This window comes from Globicephala melas, chromosome 19, assembly GCF_963455315.2.
Source record: "Globicephala melas chromosome 19, mGloMel1.2, whole genome shotgun sequence".
In the NCBI taxonomy this organism is placed as follows: Eukaryota; Metazoa; Chordata; class Mammalia; order Artiodactyla; family Delphinidae; genus Globicephala; species Globicephala melas.
In genome coordinates this window covers 15347096-15368066 of record NC_083332.1, presented here as the reverse complement: position 1 = coordinate 15368066, position 20971 = coordinate 15347096, and the positions used below count along the sequence as shown (strand labels likewise).

At 39.4% G+C, this 20971-nt stretch overlaps 2 protein-coding genes across 8 annotated transcripts in view; one reads left to right on the top strand and one right to left on the bottom strand.

Moving 5' to 3' along the window:
• LOC115862605 (zinc finger protein 565) overlaps positions 1 to 6577 on the bottom strand; it is a 32330-nt gene extending 25753 nt beyond the window's left edge. The window contains exons 1-2 of the mRNA XM_030874653.2: positions 6551 to 6577; positions 1931 to 2100 (exon numbers count right to left, since the gene is read on the bottom strand). Of these exons, the coding sequence (XP_030730513.2) occupies positions 1931 to 2045 (115 nt within the window). The 5' untranslated portion in view covers positions 2046 to 2100; positions 6551 to 6577. The remainder of the gene's footprint in view (positions 1 to 1930; positions 2101 to 6550) is intronic.
• Positions 1 to 20971, top strand: part of ZNF146 (zinc finger protein 146) — a 72804-nt gene that overhangs the window by 42432 nt on the left and 9401 nt on the right. For 2 of the 7 annotated variants that reach the window (XM_060288857.2, XM_060288856.2), the window contains one exon: positions 17376 to 17613. The gene's annotated coding sequence lies outside the window, so the exon portion shown is untranslated. Of the gene's footprint in view, positions 1 to 6671; positions 6962 to 6994; positions 7137 to 7507; positions 7525 to 8665; positions 8715 to 17375; positions 17614 to 20971 lie in introns of those variants that run through there. The other 5 variants (XM_030874762.3, XM_030874761.3, XM_030874760.3 and 2 more) reach the window with 5 other exon arrangements.

Below are 20971 nucleotides of genomic sequence, written 5' to 3'. Positions count from 1 at the left end.
TCTTACTCCTAAAAGCCAGAACAGCAGAAGGCCTTGTTCATCAACCCAGACTGTGAAAATCAAAAATATTAATAACAAGTGTTACATGATCCAGGGTATCTGTGTACAATTATGCAGGGGCCATTGTTCATGAATCAACAAATCACAACCCTCCAAAAGATGTAGATCTATGCCAACAGAGCCCTTTGCTGCATAAATGGTATAAAGGAGAAACTGAATAATTTGACAATAAAAAAAGGAACATCAGGAAACTAGCTGTACTAGACATTAAAATGTACTGTAAAGTCTCTATAATTAAAACAGTGTGGTAGTAGTGCATAAATAGACAAACCAACCAGTGGAACAGAACAGAAGGCCTAGAAATAGAACCAAGTATCAATATGTATGGACATTTAGTATATGATAGAGATGGCATTTCAAGTCAGTGGGGCAAAGATAAAATTCTTAATAAATGGTGCTGGGAAAACTGGATAGCCATTTAGAAAATATAAAATTAAATCCATACCCCATTCCATACACAAAATTAAACTCCAAATGGATCAGGGTGCTAGATGTAAAAGATGAAATCATACAGTTATTAGAAGATAACACATGTAAATTCCCCTTTAATCCTGAGATTGAGAAAGGCTTTCTAACTCCAGAAGCAATAAAGGAAAACATTGGTAATTTGACTACATAAAAATAAAAATATTCAACGACAAAGAACACCATAAACAAAGCCAAAAGACAACTGTCAAACTGGAAGAAAATACTTGCACCATACAACACAGATGAGGAACTAATATTCCTAATGTGTAAAGAATTCTTAAACATTGTGACAAAGCACCAAAAACAAACAAACAACAAACAAAAAAACCCCATGAAAGTAAACAGGAAAAAGAGATGGACAATTCACACACAAAAAAGATGTAAAAAAGGCCCTTAAGGATATGTATGCAAAGATGTCTATCAACATAGTACTGGAAGTCCTAGCCAGAGCAGTTGCACAAGAAAAAGAAATAAAAGGCATCCAAATTGGAAAGGAAGAAGTAAACTTATCTCTGTTCACAGATGACATAATCTTATATATAGAAAACCCTAGAGATTACACACACACACACACACACACACACACACAAACCCTGTCAGAACTAAAAAATGAATTCAGCAAAGTTGCAGGATACAAAATCAACACACAAAAATCAGTTGAATTTCTATATAGACTAACAATGAACAATCAGAAAAGAAAATTTTAAAAAACAAATCCATTTATGATAGTATCAAAAAGAACAAAATACTTAGGAATAAACTAAGGAAGCAAAAGACTTAACACATTGATAACTACAAAGATTGCTGAAAGAAATGAAAGAAGACATAAATAAATGGAAAGATATCCTGTGTTCAAGACTTGGAATACTTAATATTGTTAAGATGCTGTCACGGACTTAGAATTGTGTGTGTCCTCCCCGCCCCATTCATATGTTGGAAGCCCTAACCCCTAATGTCACTGTATTTGGAGATAGGGCCGTTATGGAAGTAATTACATTTAAATGACATCATAAGGGTGGGGGCCTGATATGATAGCAGTAGTGTCCCTATAAGAAGAGATACCAGAGAGCTCACTCTCTCTCTGCCATGCGAGGACTCAGTGAGAAGGTGGCACCTTGATCTCAGACTTCCAACCTCCATAACTGTGAGAAAATAAATTTCTGTTGTTTAAGCCACCCAGTCTATGGTATTTTGTTACAGAAGCTTGAGCTGACCAAGACAGATGGCAATACTACCTAAAGTAACATACAGATTCAATGCAATCCTTATGAAAACCCCAATGATTTTTTGAAAAAATGGAAAAATCCATCCTAAAATTCACACAGAATCTCAAGGGACCCCAAATAGCCAAAACAATCTTACTCTCACAATTCTTGATTTCAAAACTTACTACAAAACTTACCAAAGATGGTAATCAAAACAGTGTGGTGGGCTTCCCTGGTGGCGGAGTGGTTGAGAGTCCGCCTGCCGATGCAGGGGACGTGGGTTCGTGCCCCTGGTCCGGGAAGATCCCACATGCCGTGGAGCGGCTAGGCCCGTGAGCCATGGCTGCTGAGCCTGCGTGTCCGGAGCCTGTGCTCCGCAACGGGAGAGGCCACAACAGTGAGAGGCCGCGTGCCGCAAAAGAACAAAACAAAACAAAAAACAAACAAACAAACAAACAAAAAACAGTGTGGTACTAACAAAAAGACAGATATTTAGACCAATGAAATAGAAATCCTCACATATATGGTCAAATAATTTTCAGCAATGGAGTCAAGACTATTTGATAGGGGAAAGGACAGTCTTTTCAACAAATGGTGCTGGGAAAACTGGATATCCACATGCAAAAGAATAAAGTTGGACCTGTACCCACTAAAAAATTAACTCAAAATGGATCAAAGATCTAAACATAAGAGCTAAAACTATAAAACTCTTAGAAGAAAACATAGGGGAAAATCTTCATAACACTAGATTTAGCAATTATTTCTTGGATATGACAACGAAAGCACAGGCAACAAAAGAAAAAAATGTGTTGTAGACGTCATCAAAATAAAAAACTTTTGTGCATCAAAGGATACTGTCAACAGAGTGAAAGTACAATCCATGGAATGGGAATATTTGCAAATCATGTGTTTTATAAGGGATTACTATTCAGAGTATATAAAGAACTCCTAGAACACAACAACAAAAAACAAACAAACCCCGGTGGCCTCGTGGTTAGGATTCCAGGCTTTCACTGCCATGGCCCAGGTTCAATTCCTGGTCGGGGAACTGAGATCCTGCACGCTGCACAGTGCAGCCAAAAGAAAAGCGGGGGAGGGGCAAAGGATATTTCTCCAAAGATATACAAATGGCCAACAAACAACGTGAAAAGATTTCCTACATCACTAATAATTAAAGGAATGCAAATCAAAACCCATAATGAGATACCACTTCACACTCATTAGGATGGCTATTATAAAAAAAGAAGAAAATAACAAGCATTGGCAAGGATGTAAAGAAATCGGAACCCTTGTTCACTGCCAGTGGGAATGTAAAATAGTGCATCTGTTGTAGAAAATGGTATGGTGATTCCTCAAAAAATTAAACATATCATGTGATCCAGCAATTCAACTTCTGGATATATACTCCAAAGAAGTGAAAGCAGGGACATGAACAGATATTCGAAAACCCATGTTCAGAGCAGCATTATTCACAATAGCGAAAAGGTGTTAGCAACCCAAGTGCCCACTGATAAATTAATAAACAGAATGTGGTATACATGTACAATGGAAAATTATTCAGACTTAAAAAGGAAGGAAATTCTGACATATGCTACAACATGGATAAATCCTGAAGATATTGTGCTCAGTGAAATAAGTCAGTCATAAAAGGACAAACACTGTATGATTCCACTTACGTGAGGTACCTAGAATATTCTAATTCATAGAGGTAAAAAGCAGAATGGTGGTTTCAAGGGGCTGGAGGAAGGGGCAAAGGGAATTATTGTTTGATGGGTACAGAGTTTCGGTCTTTGAAGATGAAAAAAGTTCTGGAGATGAATGGTGGCGATGGCTGCACAAGGCAAATGGAGTTAATGTTACTGAACAGCATAATTAAAATGGTAAATTTTATGTTATGTATATTTAACCATAAAAACCCCCAACAAACTGAGATTGGTTGGTTACCTATAATGGGTGATTGGGCACAGTGTGGAAAGAATGGGGGAATGGAATTGGGAGAGAAGGAATGATGGAGGAGTAACTGAGTAGATCTTCTGGTCTAATTCTAACTTTCAGAACCATGTTAATGTTTCACATACTCAAAAAATAATTAAAATCAACCAGGATGTGTGTTTGGGAGCCCCAAATAAAATACAAACAGTAACAAATGAACCTATATTACAAATGAGTAATATTACCATACAGATGGGTGTAGGGAAAACTGTATTTTTATTTATTTTATTTTTGGGGGGGCGGTACTGTATTTTTACTATGAACTGTAAGACTAAATACAAAAAGAACTATATGGGGTTTGGGGATATGTGTTAGAACTACTTTCTACTCAAGACTGAGCAAATAAATAAATGTACTGTGGTTAATGAGAGCCGAGTTTTTCACTGTCAGAGAAAGGAGTTACAGAAAAGGAAATGGAGATGTCTAGAAGAAGCCCTGTGGTATTGAACTGGAATTGGAGATATCATATGACATCATGGATTATCTGTATAGGTATACATACAGATAGATACAGATGTGTGGGTACAGATGCATATATTTCATATCTGAGAAAGTCAAGAAGCAAAGACATCCCAGTAGCAACGAGCACATCTAATCTCGGTTTCTAAATATAATTTTCTAATAAAAGGAGCCAGTGATCCCTGGGAAATTTGCTGATTCCAGGACTAAGGCTGGGAAAGTACAGTATCAACCTGGAACATCCTGTGGTGCAGGAAAATAAGGAAGTACTAAATAAATAAATAAATAAAGGGGATATGTTGAAAGGATACAGGAACCAATCCAAAGGGTTTCCCAGTGGCCAAATATGGGACAATTCGAGCAATAAAATAGTGATAGTAATGGATTATAACCTATAGTATTAAAAAATCCAGACTATACTTATATAAGTTAGTAAATCAATTAAATGGGGAGAAGGAAAATCTATTTGTGACAGAATTATAATTAATAAATGTAGAAGGAATAACAGAATCCGAAAAAAAAAATCAACGTTTGGCAAATACCTGGTAATAAATTTTCAGGCAGGAATTATCAATGGATGTAGTAGGTGGAAGTAGGATGAAAAACAGCATAATTTTATAGACCTAAAGTATTTCTCCTTGAGACACATTAATTATAATGGAAAGAGTGACTTTGCAGTGGAGAAACCTGGCAAATAAAGTTAACACCACCAATAATGAGACAAATTAATCTCATGTGTCTCCTGATAAGATGCACTGAGAATACATCACTTCTGGGGTAGTCTTGCCTCAACTGCATAATCCAAATTTAATTATGAGGAAGTATCAGACAACCTCAAATTGAGGAACATTCTACATTGCAGAATTTACAAAATAAACGGCCAGTTCATCTCAAAAGTGTCAAGGTCATGAAAGACAAAGATTGAGTAACCGTTCCAGATAAAAGAAGACTAAGGAGAGTTACCAACTTAATTGCAACATATGATCCTGGATTGGATCCTTGTCCAGAAACAGGACACTAAGGGACACTGATGAAATCTGAATAAGGTTTGTAGATTGGTTATTTATCAGCGTTAATCTCTTGGCTTTGATAGAGAAGCTGGGTTAAGAGTATTTGGGAATTCTATTTTTGCAACAGTTTTAAGTCTAAAGCTAATTAAAAATGAAAAGTTTAAAAACATTTAGATTAACATTAGGTGTATAGGGAGTATGGAAGGTATGGGCCTTTCAGTTCACCTCCATAGCACTCAGTAATTTACTCCAATGGCAAACACTGGACACCAGTTCACTTGGGGGTGGGTGGTGGTGTGTGTCTTTGTTAGGCAAGAAGTTTCAGAAGAAGGAAGGAAAAGCACGTGTTAAAAAAAAAAAAGCCCCAAATGGGGTCATGTGCCCCCATAACAGCAAACAAGACAATACCAGTTTCAATCTCTCTCAAGAAAATGTGCTCCTAAATAAAAACTCAACAAACAAACAAAAGAAAATGTGCTCTTTAAACAATCAATCTGAAATTTCCTGATTAGCACTAGTGAGGTAATCTGCATGATAAGACCCCTGCCATTCCCTTCCCCTAAAAGATGTCCCGGCCTAAAACAATCCTTTCTTTTCTTTTGCTAATAACTTCCTTGCACCACTTCCCTACTGCCTATAAAAACCTTCCATTTTGTCCAACTCCTTGGAGTATCTCTCTACTTGGTAGATGGGATGCTGGCTGATTCATGAATTGTTGAATAAAGCCAATTAATCTTCACATTTATTTGGCTAAATTTTTTTTTAACACACATCACGAATAATAAGAAGGGTTTCAGGGAAAGAAGAAAAACTGATACACGGAGAACTTGGCTTTTGGATGTTCAATAATAATTCTTTTCTTCTCTTCTCAATACGTCTCTTGGAGAAGAGTCAAGGAAAAGCAATCATGACGGACCAGGGCATTTTTAAAGGGTCATCGCCCGACCCTCCCACACAGGGGAGGGAGAGCAGAGAAGACTGGACATCATGCCCAATTTCGGTGTTACAGGGAAAGGCTGAGGTTATCACTGTCCAGGGCCAAAATCTGTCAGAGTACTGGAGTCAGAGGCACCTCACACCCACACACTTGGTGCTGAACAAATGGTCAATGTCACACAAACACATATCCACTCTTAGGACACACAATGAAACACGATCATAGACACCTCCACAGCTTTATACACAGCCACAATCTCACACCCACTAAGGCACACACAGTCGCACAATCTACTCACCACCATGACACACAAAGACACATTCAGAATTGTGCATTTTCAGCCCGCTCACGCCAGCGCGCAAAAACCCAAGGCTCTCTGGACACGCCCTGTCCCCGCCCCGGACTCCCAGACCCCTCACCTTCTGCCTCCCCGTGGTCGCGTCCGGGGCCCTGCGAAGCTAACGACCTCGCCACGACGTCAAGAGAGACGTAACGCTGGGCCGCTGTGGACTCTGGGAAATGTAGTCCAGAGCCAGACCAGCTACAGAGAAGATGGCGTCCTCATACCTCAGAGTACGGGCTTGGCCCGTTTGACGCTGCCCTCGGGAGGCTTCAAAGACGGGGTGGGGTTCCGGCTCCAAACCTTCCACCAGGCTTGAGCTGATCTTCCTCCAAGGCAAAAGTACTCACCCTGAGAGCATCATAATCACAGGAAGAGGCCGCCAAGTTCGCGTGGGAAAGACAGACGGAGAGACATAGAATGTCGACCAGCAAAGCCTTAAGGGAAATGTAGTCCAAGGCCGGAAAATCGGCGTTGCTGTAGATAGAAGGTAATCAGATACCAGCCTGCGCTTGGCCGCGGTGACCGTGCGGGCCGCATCGCGGAGATTTCTGGGAGTGCTCGCTCGGCCTCGGAGTGCGCAGGCGCAGCGCACCGAGTGGACATTTTGGTCTTTGTCCGCGGGTCAGTCCGGCCCCTGGATCCACGTGGCGCGAAAATAGGAGGTGGGATGTGGGTGTCTTGGGCCGATGGGGTCTGGGAGGTTGAAGAGAAGGATTCTAGATCTATTGGGGTGCGGCGCGAGGGTGGGGAGTGGGTTTAAGAGCTTCTGGCCTACATGTAGGGTGGGGGTGGGGGCCTCTGAGGAGGGTTCGAGCGTGCATGACCCTGAGTTTGACCGCAAGTTTGATCGGATGTTTGAGATTGAGGGAGAAACTGAGGGTGCAGCATTGTGTATGGTTGTTTCTAAGAGAGAGAGATGTAGGAAACCAGCATTGAGAAAATAACATCCGAGCGGCACTTCCCGTGTCGAAAGTGCTGATAATAACGGTGCCGTCTTCCTGGAACATCTAATTTACTTGAAGATTTGAAGGGTGATATAAAAGCTAAGTGGTAAATACTTTTTAAATGGACTTTTGTATAAAAGCGCGTTTGTTTTTAATTGGGGTAGAATGCAAATCGCCGTGTTTTTTTTTTTTAACAAAAATATTTCAAAGGAAATTTTTGTTATGGGGAGCCTGCTTCAAACGGTCTCAAATATTCTGATCTTCGGGGTACTTTAATAGGTCTTCTGTTAATTTAGAGTAAATATCAGTCTTACATGTTGAGAAGCAGTGTCAAATAGTGCAGAAGGCCGAGGACTGGGGAGTCAAGGGTTTGGGGTTCTAGGTTCGGCACGGTTATCCTCGTTCTTTGAAAAAAACTTAGTTCTTTCAGTGTTTATACATGAGGCTGGACTAGTAGTTGTCCTAACTCCTAAATGCGTGGAGGTGTTCCCAGGTTGTATGGATTTTGTGAAGTAACGAAAAAGTAAGGAATCCACCTTCAGTTATCCTTCACGTGATTGTAAATAATTGGGGACCAAATCAGTATCTACAAATCAGTAGCCTTCAAATAGACAAACCACAGCCAGTTAGAAGGTATAATAGAAGAAAACCATTATTTACAAGAACAGTTTTTTAAAAATTGAGGAATAAATTTAAGAACTGTGCAAAACTATTGGAAAAGAACTTTAAAATACTGCTAAAGGGCATAACATAAGAGAACAAATATACAGTGTTTTTCAATAGGAAGACGTCTTAAAAAAGTGTGTGCAAATTTAATTTAAGTAAATTTATTAATTTAATGTTATCCCAATAAAAGTATCCAGTTTTTTTTTTTGGACCTAGGTAAGCTGATTCTGCACTTCATATGGAAAAATAGACAAGCTAGAATAGCTAGTAAAACTCTGAAAAAGGAAAGCAGTTGGGGTGTGGGGAGGTGGGAGCCCAACAGTAACATTTTACTTTTTTTTTTGCTACTCCCCTGGGCTTTTGTGATGTTAGTTACCCAACCAGGTATTGAACAGGCACCCTCAGCAGTGAAAGCGCAGAGTCCTAACCACTGGGCCACCAGGGAATTCCCCCAACAGTAACATTTTAAATCCTCAGAAATTAAAATAGTATTGGTATTAGCAGGAAACAGGCCTATGAAGGGCAATTGAGCAGTATGTATAATAACTACAAATGTATTTTCTTTTTGACTTATTTTACAGATGGAAATTCATTCTTCAAATGTACCTGAATTTACATGAAGTTGTACAGGTACAAGGTTGTTCATTGCAGCAGTGTTTCACATAGGAAAAGATTAGAAACAATTCATGCCCATCAGTAGGAGATTGGTTCAATAAAATTATGATGTATGTATACAACAGAATAATTTGCAGCTCTATAAAAGAATGAGGAGGAAGCTTTCTGTATACTGACACTGAAATAACTCCAGAAATATATTAAGTGAAAAATGTAAGATGCAGAATATATGGTATGCTTCATTTAGAGTAAGAAAGGGGAGAGATAAGAATATATACTTGTATTTGTTTCCTTTAAGAAACAACATCCACAAGAAACTAGTAAGAGTGGCTACCTCTGTTGGGGGTAGAGGTACTGGCATAGATAGGACAAGGGCAAATAGCTTTCTATGTTTTCTTTTTTTTTTCCCCCCTAACTATATGAATTTAGTATATATTCAAAAGTCAAAGTACTTTTTTTTTAAAAGTAGGCCATAGAACCAGACTCTTTCCTCTGCCACTTTGTACCTTGGTGACCTTAGACAGGTAATCCCTTGTGCCTCAGGTTCTCATCCAGTATTATAGAGAAAATAATAGTATCTGATTCACGGAGTAGTTGTGTAGATGGAGGAGTTCTAAAAAATAGTGCCTTATTACTTAGTAGTACTGGATAAACTTTAAGTAGTACTATTGTTACTATCTACAGAATATTACTTCCTCAGAAATAATGCCATTTGCAACAAGGTGGATGGACCTGGAGATTATCATACTAAGTGAGGTTAAGTCAGACAGAGAAAGACAAATATATGATAGGCAGAATCTTTAAAAAATGATACAAATGAACTTATTTGCAAAGCAAACACTCAGAATGAATTTATGGTTGCCAGAGGGAAAGAGTGTGTGTGTGTGTGGGGGGGGGTAGATTGGGAATTGGATTGACATGTACACAGTACTATATTTAAAATAGATAACCAACAAGGACCTACTGTATAGCACAGGGAACTCAGATCAATATAATAACCTAAATGGGAAAAGAATTTGAAAAAGAGTGGATACTTGCATGGGTGTAACTAAATCACTTTGCCATACACCTGTAACTAGCACATTGTTAATCAACTATATTCCAATATAAAATAAAAATTTTTAGAAAATTCAGAAAGGGACAAAAAATTTCCTCAGAAACAGTACATTCACTCTTACTGTTTCTGGTAAAATTTTCTGAAAGATTCAGATATGCAGATGCTCTTTTTCAATTTCAATGTTTAAGCTTTTTTTTTACATTTTCTTTTGTAATGGGAATGAGGAAGTTAGAGTTCTTTGTTCAGGTTACATTCATCCTTAGAAATTCATCACTGCCTCCTTCATGAGATTTGTTCTTTGATTTCTATGATGGTTACTTTCTCATGGTTCTAATTCAGAGCCTCTGATGATGTTCTTTAAAAATCCTAATTGTGACCTGTTTTGGGTCAGATTACATCAGAGGTGATCTTCAAATTGCATAACATCAGGACAGAAATATATGACTGGTCCACCATTAGTGATTGTATTTTCCCCTTTATGACCAAAGTGTAATCTGTATGGTTTCATAATTTGGCACGGTACAAATGTCCATTCCCCATCAATCATTTAATGAATGGTTTTAACACCAATAAATAATCCTTAGCTGAATCAATAATTTCTTCAAGGTTGCAAAGTGATTTTCTAGTTTTTTCATTTCTTTTACATTTATTTGATTGCTACCTCAAATTGTGACAAATTTATCCTGACTTTTTCTTTAAGCATCATTTTAAAGTTGTGCTCTAATAACTGCAGCTAGTTTTCTTTTTGATAGTCATATTGTCACAGTTTTAGTCAGTGGACATTCCTTCATGCTAACTCCAGTCTCATTTTAACTTGCCCCCATTTAACTTTGAAAGCGATCTTGCACTCCAGGCCCATCTTGTACCTTCCCTCCCAGACTTGGAATTAGCTATTTCTTCAAGGAGCTCTGGTTCCTTTTACTGGAGAGTGGTATTGGAGACCAAGATCTGGGTGCTGAATGTTCGTTCTCCCCCCCATCCCCTCCCTCCCCTCCCCTCCCCTCTTTCAGCTTCACTGACTTCATTGCTGTGTGTGGGCTTTTTCCAGTTGCTGAGAGCGGGGGCCACTCCTCGCCGTGGTGCGCGGGCCTCCCATCGTGGTGACCTCTCCTGTTGCAGAGCAGGGGCTCCAGGCGCGCGGAGCTCAGTAGTTGTGGCGTGTGGGCTCAGCAGTTGTGGCTTGTGGCCTCCAGAGTGCAGGCTCAGTAGCTATGGCGCACAGGCCCAGCCTCTGTGCGGCATATGGGATCCTCCCGTACGAGGGATCGAACCCATGTCCCCTGCACTGGCGGGCAGACCCAGGGAAGCTCCTGGATGTTATTTTATTGCTGCAGAGGTAATTGTTTCAAGGCCATTTCAGAGATGGAACTAGAAAACCCATTTTGAAAAATCATGAGTTCATATTAGTATTTATAATTCAGTTTAAACGGTTCAGTATTTTTATCTCATACTTAGCTCCTAATTGTTTTTTTTTTCCCCGGTACGCGGGCCTCTCACTGCTGTGGCCTCTCCCGTTGCGGAGCACAGGCTCCGGACGCGCAGGCTCAGCGGCCATGGCTCCTGGGCCCAGCCGCTCCGCGGCATGTGGGATCCTCCCGGACTGGGGCACGAACCCGTGTCCCCTGCATCGGCAGGCGGACTCAACCACTGTGCCACCAGGGAAGCCCCTAATTGTATTTTATAGTAAAAATTTTGGAACAGGTTAATATAAGTATAGGATTATTTGCTTTATCCTCCACTATAAAAAAAATGGTTTCAAAAATAACAATGTTGATAGTAGTAACCATAAACATATTGTATCATGTGAAAATTTTCTTTGTAGCTGTTTTTGTCCTTAGAATGCATCCCAGGAAAGATGTGTAGTCAAAGTTCTCTGTTCTAAAGTCATTTGAAATAAATCCTTTCTTTGAGGAATTATGTTACCAAGTTAATGTACAGTTGAGTTCATTTGTTTCAGTTTGTTTTCAAGTTCAGGGATTGCTTTTTCAAAAAATCAATTTCATCATATAAAAAGTAAATAATGCATTTCGGTGATTCAACAAAAACTGTCTCATAGAGATATCTCATTCTGCTCCCCTGCATCACATTCTTCTCTGTCCCAATTAAATATAGTTTCTTGTTTTTTTGTTTCTTTATCCTTCAAGTAGATTTTTTTTGTTTGTTGGGCCATTAGTGTATGTTTATTCTTCCCTCCTATCCCCCACTGTCCTTACATAAAAGATGTACTATGTACATCTGTGTTCCTCACTTTCTTCACTTAACAATACGTCCTGGAGATATCCTTTATTAATCATTATATATATATTTTTCTTTTTAACTGCCTTATAAATAAGATGCCATTGTGTGCATGTACCGTAGTTGATTCTGCTCTTGAACATTTGGGTTGTTTCCAGTCTTTTGCTGTTACTGCAGTAATGAGTAATTTTTCATCTGTGTCATTTTGTACTTACGCAAGATTATCTCTAAAGTAGATTGCTACAAGTAGAATTGCACATAGGGCTAAGTACTTTCATTTCCATTAGCAATCTACAAGAACACCTTTCCTCCTAGAACCTTATCACAATGTAGAGTTGCATTTTTTTTTTTGCCAAAGGAATGAGTGAAAATTGGTATCTCAATGTAGGTTTAATTTACATCTCTATTATGGGTGAGGTTGAGTATCTTCCATATGTTTAAGGGCCACATGTACTTATCTGGGAACTCTGTTCATATCCTTTTTCTCCTTTTACTATGGGGTGTCTCTTTCTTCTAGGAGCTGTTAAATTACATTAGAAAGGTTAGCCCTATGTGAAATGAGTTGGAGTTTTTTTTCCAAGTTTTAAATTTGTGTTTTGATATTGTTCACATTGGTTTGTTTTTTTAAACCATGTGGAATCAGGAAGTTTTTATTTTTATGTAATAGATTTATCAGTCTTTCCATTTATGGTCATAGAAAGCCTTTCCCACTCCAAGTTTCACCTATACTTTCAAATCCTTAAAAGATTATAATTTCTATGGGTTTTCATATCCTCGTGTATGATATTTAGGTTTGCATCCAGGTTTATGTTTTTCCAATAGGCTACCCAGTTCTTCCAACACCATTTATTAAAAGGCCTTAACTCTACTATTTTAAGATTCCATTTTGATCATATACTAAATTCTCGTGTTTCTGGTCTATTTCTGGACTTTATATTCTCATCCATCTTCCAGCCTATATTCGTGTACCAATATTTATCTTTTTGGTATGGATGCTTTATAATTTTGTTTTAATATCTATTATAGCTATTCTCTTATTGCTTGTTTTTTTTCAGTTTCCTAATTCTTGTTTATTTTTCTGTGTAAACTTTAAAATCAGCTTGTCTGGTTCTAGAAAAAAACTTACTGATATTGCATTAAATTTTGTAAAATAATTTAGCAGAAGGGACATTAGATCTTTATAATGTTAAATATTCTTGTCTATGTACATGATATGTGTTGTATATATTCCAGTTTACTTTTGGGTCTTCTAGAGTGGTTTTTTGTTTGTTTGCGGTAAGCAGGCCTCTCACTGTCGTGGCCTCTCCCGTTGCGGAGCACAGACTCGAGACGCGCAGGCTCAGCGGCCATGGCTCATGGGCCTAGCCGTTCCGCGGCATGTGGCATCTTCCCAGACCGGGGCACGAACTCGTGTCCCCTGCATCGGCAGGCGGACTCTCAACCACTGTGCCACCAGGGAAGCCCTAGAGTGTTTTAATATTTTCTTCATATAGGTTTTAGACACTTTTTACTAAGTTTATTCCTAAGTACTTTATTTTTTATATTGCTGTTATGAATGGAGTCATTGTGCTATATATAAAGCTTGTTGGTTTCTTTTTTATATATATAAATTTATTTATTTATTTTTGGCTGTGTTGGGTCTTCGTTACTGTTTGTGGGCTTTCTGTAGTTGCGGTGATGGGGGCTACTCTTCGTTGCGGTGCGCGGGCCTCTCATTGTGGTGGCTTCTCTTGTTGCGGAGCATGGCCTCTAGGTGCATGGGCTTCAATAGTTGAGGCACGCAGGCTCTAGAGCGCAGGCTCAGTAGTTGTGCACGGGCTTAGTTTCTCCGTGGCATGTGGGATCTTCCCGGACCAGGGTTCAAACCCGTGTCCCCTGCATTGGCAGGCGGATTCTTAACCACTGCACCACTAGGGAAGTCCCAAAGTTTGTTGATTTCTATAAGTTAATTTTATTCCCTGCTTAATTTACAGAATTATTGTTTATAGTTATATTTTTAAATGAGGCAGTGGGCGTCCTTATCTTTATTTAGAGTTTAATAATAGAAATGCCTTCAATATTTTTGCATTAGATAAGATGCTGGCTTTTGTGGTCAGATATAGATTATGATTACCTATATATGTATAAATTACCCATGCTGCCTGGGTCTCTGGGGATGTGAGTAGAAACAAAACGTTTAAGGCTGAGACCACTGTTATGCCTCAGATACAACAACCAGGAAAGATCACATTAATCAAGGAAATAAAAATCCCTCTAAACTCTCTGATAGCTGCAGTCTTAAAAAAAGTCAAATATAACAAAAATAAGATGTCCACTGCTATTTTCTTTCCATTTCCTCCTTTTGGGTGACCATTGCTTAAATCAGTTTCTCCATTTATCTTTTGTGTTCTTTTTATAGCTTTGCTTGCTTCTTAAAGTTTTTATGTCTTTTTTAAAAAATTAATTTCGTTACATTGTGTTTCATTTTTTATCTACTTGTGGCAGTATTTTCAGGTGAGTTTAACTGTTGGAAAATTATGGTGTTCATTGCCACTGTTTTCTTTAAAGCATCCTTGTATGGACACAGACAAAATATTTTGTGTTTCTCATGTTTGTATGAGGTAGATATTCATAGACAAGTACCAGGAAAAAGGAAACATAGTAGCATTCTATACTTCAAAGCTCATGTGCTTCTTCTAGTGTATAAAAGCAGAGGGCTTCCACACCTTCTCTGGCTAGATGACCATAACCTGGTTGAGGCCGACTTTTATCTCCATCTCTCTGTTTCCCATAAATCTTCATAGTACTTGCCTTCCAGGATGATGCATTTGCTTTTTTTTTTTTTTTTTTTTTTTTAAATGCGGTACCCGCGCCTCTCATTGTTGTGGCCTCTCCCGTTGCGGAGCACAGACTCCGGACGCGCAGGCTCAGCGGCCATGGCTCACGGGCATAGCTGCTCCGCGGCATGTGGGATCTTCCCGGACCGGGGCACGAACCCGTGTCCCTTGCATCGGCAGGCGGACTCTCAACCACTGCACCACCAGGGAAGCCCTGCTTTGTATTTTTTAATATATAAATTTATTTATTATTTTATTTTTGGCTGTGTTGGGTCTTCGTTGCTGTGCATGGGCTTTCTCTAGTTGTGGCGAGCGGGGGCTACTCTTCGTTGTGGTGCACAGGCTTCTCACTATGGTGGCTTCTCTTGTTGCGGAGCAAGGGCTCTAGGCGCAGGGGCTTCAGTAGTTGTGGCGAGCGGGCTCTAGAGCGCAGGCTCAGTAGTTGTGGCGCATGGGCTTAGTTGCTCCGCAGCATGTGGGATCTTCCCGGACCAGGGCTCGAACCCATATCCCCTGCATTGGCAGGAGGATTCTCAACCACTGCACCACCAGGGAAGCCCCCAAGTACTTTTTAAGCCTGCTCTTTCTGCTTCCCCTGCAGTCTCTTTCTGTTTAATCTAGGTCTTGCTTTCATTAGTTCCGTCTTAGGGTAAGGTCTACTCGTTTTGTAAGGAAATACTAGCTGCAGATTTCTGAACTATTTAAGTCCTGAGAATCTCCCTCAGCGTTTTGAGTTCTTCCTGGCTTCTTTGTAACTTCTTTAGGCCTCCTGTTTGGCTTTCGCTTTGGCAGAGGTACATGGAGTTTGGGGGTTTGTCTTTTCTTTTGTGGCTAGTTTTGTTCATAATTAGACTTCATTACAACAGTTCTCACTCAGGGTGAATCCCTCATTCTGAGAATGAATATTTGCTAGTTATTTCTGAGATCTGTTACCTCAAAGACTTCTCGCCATTATCTAGTCTTTCTTGCTACACCTATTACACTATTGTGGTTCCTGTACCACTTCGGCTATTTTGGGTTTTTGGTCCGCACTTACAAATAATTTAGTTAACATAAATTTTGGGTTTTTGGTCCGCACTTACAAATAATTTAGTTAACATAAATTCTCTCTACTAGTTTCACTACAGATGTAGTGTATGGATTAGCTTCTTGCCCCCTTGTTCCACCCTCCCCATTACCCCATTATTTTTGATGTTTTATATGGTTTTCAGGAAAAGTATTTGAAAGATTGAAACTAAACAGCCACCATGCTCCTGTGAAACCTTTCCTTGTGTCCTTGACCTTTGGTGTTCCTAGGATTCCATCCTTGACCATCTTCACGGACTGTGTATGTTCTCTATAAGCAGTCACAGTAGTATTCCACCTGTCTTCAACAGCAGTGATATTCTGACAACTGACAAATTCCCATTTCCATTCTAGGCTGTTCTGAGCTCCTAATTTATATATGCAGTTGTGTAATGGATATACTTGCCTGCATGATCCTCAGAAACTTGACACTCTGAATGTCCAGAAGATCAAATTTGATCTCCTTTTGCAGGCTGTTTCTAGGCAACTCGCTCTCTCATGTTTATCTCTGTGTACATTACTGTTTAAAGCAGGCTCTAAGCCTTCCATCTGCCACACCCCAGTACAAGCTGGTGACCAAGCTTTTTCAACACATAGTAGATAGAGTGTATAAGTAGTAACTTAGGATTTTGCTTTTTTTTTTTAATGATTTCAACTTTACAGAAAAGTTGCATGTACCTTTTCTAGAGAAGGGTATATGTGCAGAAAAGTCCCATATACCCTTTACCGAAATTCACCAATCATTTACTTTTTTATTGCTTTATTTTTCCTTCTCTTATTCTCCAAATATGTGTGTACATTTTTCTTCTGAACTATTTGAGACTAAGTTGTATACATGCTCCCTTTATCTGCAAATACTTCAGCATAAATTCTCTAAGAACAAGGACATTCTTATACATAACCATGGTACAGTAATCAAAATCAGAAAATGTAATGCCAATACTATTGTTTAATTCAAAATCCATGTTCAAATTTTGTCCATTGTCCCAATAATGTTCTTAAAAACGTTTTTTTGAATGTGTGGATGAACATATATTTACAGGACATTTTTAGTATATAGTTTCTTTCAGAGGATATTGCTAACAAAGTAAATATTAGGACTCCAGGAAAACTTAAGTTTTTATTCCTGAATACTGTCAAGAACAACTTTATCCATGTGGCTTAGTTATGTTAGGTGTATGTTGTTATAGTCATAGATATGAGTATTGAATTTCATCCAGGAATAAGGGCCACAGTTAAAATCCACTTAGGAGCCTACATAGGAATGTGGTGCTAGAGAACAGTAGCAGCCAGTCATGTAAGGTATGAACAGCTTTTCCTATGTAGGTCAAATTTTCAAAATACATTCCCTCTTTCTTCCTCCATTTCTGGATGTGTGGAGCCTTAAAAGGTTGAGTGAGTGTATGGCTTTGAAATTCAGGACCCAAATAGTCCCTTTGCTCATATAGTTGTGTGTGCTTTAATTTCTAAGACAAAAAGTCATTACTTTGTTCTTTTTCACAGGGTCGCTTCCTTGTGCATTCCTGGAGACTGCACCTTCCTCATCCTTCAGAAGGCCAGGAGGCCCCAGGGCTCAGCCTGAGTTCTAGGACAGAACTTTGGCTCCAGCATTAACATTCTAGTGCTGTGTCATTTCCCCAATAGCAGGTTATAAGCTGGCCAAGCTGTATGTGATCCTCTGTTGAAGCAAGAAGACGAACTGTGGATGGTGGAGAAAGAAGTGTAAAGGAAATTTGTCCAGGTGAGTGCATCACAACCAGGCAGGTCACAGTTGTTCAGTCGGCATTGCCACCTCTGAAATGCTTTTAAGGATGTTTTCTTACAGGCCCTAGTCTTAGAATATCACTTGATATGAATTCTTTAGAAACCTGAAAGATATTTCCAGTCATTTTTTCTTTTAGTAGTCTACTCCTTTAATCAGATGCTAGAGGACCAGGTTCCCCTCTTACCTTTATTCTGCATGTCAGCACTTCGCACGTCATTTGTACTGCCTCTGTGTCATTGTTCTCTCTTTCATGATGCCCTCAGTCTCATATCCCCTGATGTGTATAGACTCCTTTGTGCATTCTTTTATATGTCTTAAGTCTTTATATATTATCTGATATTTAGGTTCCTTTTTATTACTTACCAATTTCTCTAATTCTTTTAGTGGTTAAATGCCTCAGCATTATATTTTACATCTGTAATCACACTTCCTGTTGTCTTCTTATCCAGCGCCCCCATTATACATCAACAAACTCCTGCCTCACTCCCTTCTGCCCCCATGTACCTCTTTCAGAAGTTTTTGCCTTAGAAGTCAATTCTGCCTGTCTGCTGTGTGTGTGTGTGTATGGATGTATGAGTCTGTATTTGTTTTTTAATGTAATACGTGAATTTGTAAAAATTTTTGAACATCAGGTATACAGTGAAAAAGTCTGCTGTTCTGACCCTGAGTCCTGTAATTCTTTTTCAAAGATGCAGTCACTTTTAAGAGTTTCACATGTATCCTTCTTGAGGTAGTCTACGAATAAACCAGCCTATATTATGTATCTGTGCTGCAAATATGAATATATATAAGCCCTCAGTTTTCCTTTTCATGTAAATGGTGGTATGTATTCTATTGTGTACATAGTTTTCTTTTTTTCTGTATCAACATTTAATTTGTTTAACCTGTCTCGTACTAATGGACATTTAGGTTGTTTCCAGGCTTATGCAATTGAAGATGTAAGTGCATATACTTGTTTATATTGCTTTGCAGAGATGTGCAGATATAGTTACATCATAATTTACTCTAAGTGGAAGTGCTGGGTCAAAGTTATGTTTTTTTATAGATTTGATAGAAATAGGCACATTGTTCTCAAGAGAAGTAAACCAATTTACATTTCTACCAACGTAGTATATTCGTATATTCAATAAGTATTTACTGAATGATTTGAATTTGGCACCAGTTCAGTTACTAGGGAAATGTCAGTGATCAAAGCAGTAAAAAATTCTTCTTTTTTTTTTTTTTTTTTTTTTTTGGCGGTACGCAGGCCTCTCACTGTTGTGGCCTCTCCCGTTGCGGAGCACAGGCTCTGGACGCACAGGCTCAGCGGCCATGGCTCACGGGCCTAGCCGCTCCGTGGCATGTGGGATCTTCCCGGACCAGGGCACGAACCCGTGTCCCCTGCATCGGCAGGCGGACTCTCAACCACTGCGCCACCAGAGAAGCCCAAAAATTCCTCCCTCTTGAGGCCTATATTCAAATTGGGGAAGACAGACTATGAATAAATAGGTAAAAGATATATTCTGTCAGTTGGTGGTGAGTCCTGTGCAGAAGAGTAAAGCAAGGAAAACTGGCATAGAGAGGGCAAGTTGGGGGGTTATAATTTTAAAGAAGTTGGTCAAGGAAAGGTCTCATTAAGAGGATGGCATTTAAGAGTATGAGAGTGGGACGTGCAGTATTTGGTGGAAGAGCATTCGGCCAAAACGAGCAAAATCTTAAAAACCCTGAGGCTGAAGCGTGCTGTTCAAGAAATAATGATCAGGGCAGTGGGCTGGAGCAGAGTGAACAAAGGAAATAAGAATAGATTCGGTTAGGTTAACAGGCCAAATCATAGACTTTGGCCTTTATTCTGAGTGATTTTGGGAGACCAAAGGGTTTTGAGGTAAATCACCAAATTGTATGAAGCCAGTAGTCAAGCAGTAAATATTGTTAAATACCATAATTCATTTATCCCTTGTGGCTCAAGCCACCATTAGATGCTTTGCAAGTTGGCAAGGTATCAAAGCTGAGTGTATTCAAGTTTGCTGACATATGGAGGAAGAGTTACTCTACTCCTCTCTGCTTAATAACCATTCTCTAAACATTGGTTCTTCTCTCCTTGTCAGATAGAACTGCTTTCCTTTTTTTTTTCCCCCTGCTCCTCCCAGGCATGTGAACCTGAAAGAATTCTGGGTTCTTTTTTTTTTTTTTTTAATATTTATTATTTATTTGGTTGTGCCAGTTCTTAGTTGTGGCTCACCGGCTCCTTAGTTGCAGCTCGTGTCCTCCTTAGTTGCAGCACTGCTCGTGAGCTCCTTAGTTGGCAGCTTGCCGGCTCTTTAGTTGTGGCATGTGAACTCTTAGTTGCGGCATGCATGTGGGATCTAGTTCCCTGACCAGGGATCGAACCCAGGCCCCCTGCGTTGGGAGCTTGGAGTCTTAACTACTGCACCACCAGGGACGACCCAGAGCTGCTTTCCTTTAAAAAGCCTGTTAGGATAATTGAGATTGTAATATGCTCTACTACCCAAAAAAAATACTCTAATAAAAATGAAATATTTGGGGAAAAAAGCAGGGGGGTTTGAGGTGAGGAGTGAAAAGATCAGAATTACGGTTTGGCTGCTATAAAGAAAACATGGTAGAGGGGATTAATGGGAGGCTATTGCAGTAGGTAGTAATTGTACTTAGTGACACACAGTCAGATTCTTAAGATATTTTAAAGGAACAGCTGACAAGATTGACTTATTTTATGTTGGTTATGAGAGAAAGAGGAGTTGTTGATGACTCTTTAACTAGAAGAGGATGAGTTACCATTTACTGAGATAGGAAGACTTCAGGAATTTTGGGAGATCAAGAGTTTTCTTTTGGACTCGTTAATTGTGACATATCTACTGGTCCATCATCTAAGTGCATATTCAGGTAGACAGTTGGATGCACAAGTCAGGAATTTAGGGAGATAGAAACTTGTGATGACTTCTGTTTTGCTGTACTAATAAGCTGCTTTATTCAGTGATGGTGTCTCTGCATTTCCTTGCTCAGTCTTAACTTTTCTTACCACCCAGGGATGCCAGAGTGTCCACCAAGTCTCCTGCATCCAGCCTACATTCCTGGATTCTGTTGTTAGAAACAAGGAGGTAGTGATAATGGCCCTTGAAGCTGTGCCTTTTGTTTTTGGAGAGCATTGTGCATGAGAGCTCTTCGTAAAAACAGCAATGGCAGCTGCCCACTCATATCCTTTCTCATAAGACATTAGAATTATAGCTACTTCCTACTCTTATCAACAATGCAGTTTTCCCTTTTTTTTTTCCTCTTTATCTTTCTCCTTCACAGGCATAAAGTGAGCAGAGATGTCTTTATCGTTTTAGAAGAAAGCATC